Raw genomic sequence first — 5,507 nt, forward strand, 5'->3', positions numbered from 1 at the left:
GCAGGTTTGTTACTATACCCTCTCTTGGCAGTGCTACAGCTTAACGCAGAATGAGTCTTACCAGTAAAGTCTATGCAGCTATTCATGTAGAAGAATCAGTTTTCAAATTAATTTTAAAGTGACTTGCACGTGGAAATAAAGGTTTCTGCTCTGTCTTGTTGTTGATGATAAAGATGGGCTGCAAGATGTGCATTAACAGGTCTTATGTAAGCACTTCCCATACCTGAAGGTTGGCTTTTGTCTATCCTGTTCTTGGAAGTTCCTGCAGGCAACTGGAAAACTGTTTTTCAACATGCTAGCCAAAAAGCAGTGAAAAGATTATGTTTTATTTTTGAGACTACCCAAATTTTTATTACTTCTCATTAATGCAAAAACTATTCAGTGCTTCATTAGATGCTCCCAAATTTGATGTTCCTGTCTGTTGCATAAATACAGACCTTCCCCCTAAGGCGAAGTTTGCTGACTGCAAACATTCTTCCTCTAAATCTCCATTAACATCACAGTGGAATTGCCTGGGCTCAAATTCCACAAAGTCATGCCGCTTTTTCCCTCTTCACCATTTTTTCCCCCCTCGTAATTCTCATGTCACCTCTTGGGGTATGAATTAGCCCAGGTGAGGGGCTTCTGAGCATCAGCAGCCAAATGCAGAGCTCTACTGCATGGCTGCCCCTTCACTAGCACCAGTCCCCTGCCTGCACTACTTGGGACATCAAGGGTGTTTCTCATGGCTTCTCCAAGCTGCAGGAAGCCAAGATCCTACCCGAGGTTGAAAGATTCTAAGATCTCACAGTATAAAAGTTTCCTCCTGTGAATACCCAACAGACTGTATATTTCTTAGCATTTCCATAACCTGTGTGATCCTACTTTATATTTAAGTTGGCAGAAACCAAACCTTGATCCCGTGGAGGATGCATCCATTCAGCACATCCCTCCTCTCACACTGAGGGGTAGGAGGCGCCTTCCTGACTCACCATCACTGAGCAACGCTGCGCTGAAGCAGATTCAAGTCGCTGCCATACTGGTGTGAAGACCCAAGGTCTCCCATCTCTCCAGGAAGTGTCCTGCTGAGTGGGAAAAGCTGCCGCCACTACTTCAGCTCTGTCCCAGTCCCACCCACCAGCTTCTCCCCAGTATCAGGAATCCACATGTACCGTTTTTTTGAGAAGCGTCATTTACTCAGTGTTAATCAAGCTGATATCCACAAGCATGTTCTGCACAGTGGTGTCTTCAAAACGAATCTACTGTGCAGCACATTTTTATTTTAGTAACATGGACTATAATCTAAGTATTACAGGTCAAAACACATTCCCTAATAGACAATTTAAGTGAAAGTGTGAAATTAAAGTGACATGATCCCACTATTTTGTGTTGCCTGTGCAGAACCCAGCAAAGCTCTCCTGCCCTTCTCCATACACTTCTTTGATGAACTTGTTCCGTTACTGGGCTTAGGGCTAAAAGACAAGAAGGGCAGGAGGAAAGCAGCAGTTTTCATGTCAAATGTGCACCTGACACATTTAGCGAGGACATAGCACAGGACTCACCTCCCACCCAGGCGAGAGCCTTAATCACCAGACCAGGGAGTTATGCCTCTTTCCATCCCATTAATAAATCTTCATCTGCCCACAGCAGAGGTTTCTGATACACCAGCCCCAGAGCAGCCAACATCTTGGTTGTTCTATTTCTACGCTAAGGCAGAGCCTTCAAATCTTAAAAGTGCAGGTGCTCAAGAAATGGAAAGGATTTGTTTCTTTCTCAGCCGCTGTCAGGATGCCTGTCTGAAAAATCTACTTGAGGCTGCACTTGCCTTACAGACTCCTGCCAGTAAAACTGTTTTAGCAGAGGAGCAAAGAAAAGGTCTCTCCCCCAGCCTTGTGACAGCAACACTGCTAATTGTTAAGTACAACCGATCTTGATTGTCATGGCAAATACAACTTCATCATCCCAGCGCCACGACAGTTGTGCCTTTACAGCTGCATTAGTACCAGAAGTGTTTTATTAGCCCAGTGAACCGATACGCCGCCTGCAGTGAGGCACGTCCTCTGTGACCCAAGGTGATATCTGTAAAGCCGCTGTATTATTCACACGGGAGTTTGCAAATGGAGAGTGCAAACTGGAAAACACAATCGCCAAAAGATAAATACAGTGAGAACCATGGCTGCTGCAGTCTCCCTTCGTTTTCAGTGAGAGTTGTGCCCATCTTTTAAAAAAGGCAGAGACAAAATCTGGACACAACGTGCACTGCTCCTACCACCTCTTACTGAGAAGAAACTCCTTCCTGACTTCTCTGTTTCATTCACACACGCCTGTCCTGATGTTCTTCAGCACTGAGACACGCCGCCACCGGGCACTGCTTGTCCAATGATTCAAACCCTTTTCAGGTTGGAATCTCTTCATTCTTGCTGCCTGGAAATACTATGATCTTGCACATGTACTTTATTTGCCACTCTATCAGCCTATGTTGTCTGCAGACTCTACCTGTATCTTATTTCCAAGTACTCAGTTAATAAAACTACATACAATGTTAGTTAAAATGCCTTACGTACGCTTTGGGTGCCATATACCCTCACAGAGCACAGCCGTCAGGCAGGATGAGGTCCTGGAGAACCTAAATGGTTTGGGGCAGGGAACATTTCTTCTGAAAATCAAAAGCAGACACAGCCTAGAGCCCTGTAGCCACTCTGGCCATAGTTCAGACAATTAAAGCTGCCGCAGTGGTTCCGTGCGGCAGCCGTGCCCTCGCCGTGTCGGCTCCGCCTGCAGGAGCTGCCAGCACGTGTGCGGGCAGCCGGCACACGCGGCAGGCCGCCGGCAGCGGTGCACGGAGCCTGTGGCCGAACTGTCCCGGCAGCCACGGGGACCCCCCAGCTGCAGCGTCCGTCCGCGCCGCCGTGGCCAGGGGCTGGCGGTGCCGGTCACTCCGTGGGTCTCGGCCACCGCGGGCCCAGCTGGGCCACCAGGCCGTAGGTCGGTCAAGCCACGGGGCAGCCAGGCCGCCGGTGGCCGGGGCCGAGGGGCGGCGGGGCCGCGGGGCTCCTGGCAGCGCTGCCCCAGCCCCAGCCCGGGTCACTCGTGGGCCACGCGCTCCAGCGCCACGTAGAAGCTGTCCTTGTCGTCCAGGCAGTGCCAGCCGATGGGCCCCGCCTCGCAGTCGGCGCACACCAGGAACTTGACGTTGCCCACGTCGCGGGTGAAGCCCACGTTCTCGAAGGAGAACATGTCGCGTACCAGCCAGTGCTCCCGCACCACGTCCCCGCCGCCGCCCGCCGCCGCCGCCGCCTTCTTCCTCATGGCGGGCAGGAGGAGCTGCGGGACACACAGCGTTACCGGCCCGCCCGGGCCCCGCGTCCCGCCCCCCCCGCGCCCCGGTACCTCGCGGTGGGCGAAGGTGGCGGCGCCGGGCAGCAGCACCCGCGAGCCGCAGCGCTGGCACAGCACCGCCTTCAGGTTCCGGCCCTGCGCGCACACCAGCCCGGCCGAGCCCGGCGCGGGGCACGGAGGGGGCGCCGCCGCCGGCTCCATCCCGGCACAGGCCGCCGCCATGACCGCGCAGGCGCGCTAGGGGCTGCGCGGGGGGCGGGGGCCGGGGCGGTGACGCGAGGGCGGGGCCGGGGCGGTGACGCGGGGGCGGGGCCGGGGCAGCGACGCGGGGGCGGGGCCGGGGCGGTGACGCGGGGGCGGGGGCCGGGGCGGTGACGGGGGGCGGGGCCGGGGCGGTGACGCGGCCGCGCCGTGCGCTGGGGGGGTGGGCGGTCCGGCTCGGCCTCGCCCCGCCCGCGGCTCCGCCCGCGCCTCCGCTGCGGCGGTCCCCGAGCGCCCGGTGGGCTTTGCTGCTCAGGAGCGCGGGCGCCCCCGCTGCTCGCAGGGCCCGGGGTAGCGGGACGCCGGTCCGGTTCCGCTGCAGCCCGTCAGAACTTCGGGCTCTCCCCGCGGGTCCCCCCTGCCCCCGCGCGGTCCCGGCGGGGAAGGCAGGCAGCGAAGGCCGCGCCTCCCGGGCCTGGTTGCGACCGAACACCGAGCTGCGGCTTGCGGGGCTGAGCGGGAGGGGGCTGCGAGGGGGAGGGGTCCGCCCGCCGGGCCTGGGGAAGCCCTTGCACGTTGCCAGGGGAAAGGCAACAGCTTCGCATCAACACTGACCTCGGTCCCCCCTGCTCCTCACGGCACCTCGGGGTGAAGCCCCCCTGGGGTGAAGACCCCCCGGTGGGATCGGCTGGCAGTCGCAGCCGCGCCCGGCCCCCGCAGGGCACCGCTGGGCTGGGCGCTGCTGCGGGAACTTATCGAGAAATACCTGCCCCCGCCGCTGGGACCTTTGGCCAGTTCCGAACATTCTTGGGTGGAAGCTGTCTGGGGCTGAAAATTCATGCTCAGCTCTGGGTTTTACTGTTCCCTCCCAGGCTATTCATGAAGCAGAAAGCTGTGCTCTTACTGGTCTGTGAGAATCAGTACCAGCTTCTTTCCAAGCACATCTCAACCCTTTATCTTACCTTCAACGGTAGCTTGTACGTTCTCTCATCTCCAGCTATGCACAGTGCAGACGGTTTTGAAGACCTGAATTACAGAATCATAGAATCCTTCTGTTGGAAAATGCCTTTGACATCATCAGGTCCAACCATTAACCCAGCACTGCCAAGGCCACCACTGAACCATGTCCCTGAGCACCACATCTACATGTCTTCTGAGCACCTCCAGGGGTGGTGATTCCACCCCCTGCCGGGGCAGCCTGCTCCAGCGCTTGGACCACCCTTTCGGTGAAGATGTTTTTCCTCGTGTCCAACCTAAACCTCCCCTGGAGCGACTTGAGGCCGTTTCCTCTCGTCCTGTCACTTGTTCCTTGGGAGAAGAGATGGATACCCACCTCGCTACAGCCTCCCGTCCGGCAGCTGTAGGGAGCCATGAGGGCCCCCCCGAGCCGCCTCCTCTGCAGGCTGAACCCCCCCAGTTCCCCCAGCCGCTCCTCAGAGCACTTGTGCCCCAGCCCCTGCCCCAGCCCCGCTGCCCGGCTCTGGACACGCTCCAGCCCCTCACTGTCCCTCCTGAGTGAGGGGCCGAAACTGAACCCGGGGCTGGGGGTGCGGCTGCGCCGGTGCCGAGTGCAGGGGGACGGTCACTGCCCTGGTCCTGCTGGCCACACTGCTGTGCCACAAGCCAGGATGCTGTTGGGCTCCTTGGCCACCTGGGCACACTGGGGGCTCACGTTCAGTTTGCTGTTGACCAGTTGTCACTGTCAACCAACTACCACTGTCGACTACTACCACGGTCTTTTCCTCATCTCTGCTGCCTTTCATGCTCTTCTGGATTGGGTCTTGCAACAAATTTGCCCCCTTAGCAGGTCCTCTGGGCCTGGGAAATTTTTGTGCTGTGGCTCTCAACAGACGGAGCAGTTTTTTGCTACACAGTGCAGCCGCAGGGGAGAGGCACCGCTGAAGGCGGCTGCACAGGGTTTGCACGTACCCTCCACACAGTACTCAGACAAATGTCCTGAAGGTAAAGAACAGAAGGTAAAATCCCAC

At 57.3% G+C, this 5,507-nt stretch overlaps 1 protein-coding gene across 1 annotated transcript; it reads right to left on the reverse strand.

Moving 5' to 3' along the window:
• Positions 1-1,153: 1,153 nt before the first annotated feature.
• RABIF (RAB interacting factor) lies at positions 1,154-3,573 on the reverse strand. The gene is made up of 2 exons (XM_040616525.1): positions 3,370-3,573; positions 1,154-3,303 (listed from the first exon to the last, which is right to left on the reverse strand). The coding sequence occupies exons 1-2, from the start codon at positions 3,538-3,540 to the stop codon at positions 3,064-3,066; spliced, it is 411 nt and encodes a 136-aa protein (XP_040472459.1). The 5' UTR covers positions 3,541-3,573; the 3' UTR covers positions 1,154-3,063.
• Between the last annotated feature and the right edge of the window lie 1,934 nt (positions 3,574-5,507).

This window comes from Falco naumanni, chromosome 17 (assembly GCF_017639655.2).
Source record: "Falco naumanni isolate bFalNau1 chromosome 17, bFalNau1.pat, whole genome shotgun sequence".
Taxonomy (NCBI): Eukaryota; Metazoa; Chordata; class Aves; order Falconiformes; family Falconidae; genus Falco; species Falco naumanni.

What these genes read in the sequence shown, in the direction of transcription:
- RABIF (XM_040616525.1), bottom strand. Translation starts at nt 3,540, where the DNA reads ATGGCGGCGGCCTGTGCCGGGATGGAGCCGGCGGCGGCGCCCCCTCCG. An exon ending in CCACCTTCGCCCACCGCGAG is followed by an intron (nt 3,304 to 3,369) that starts GTACCGGGGCGC and finishes TGTGTCCCGCAG; the next exon opens with CTCCTCCTGCCCGCCATGAG.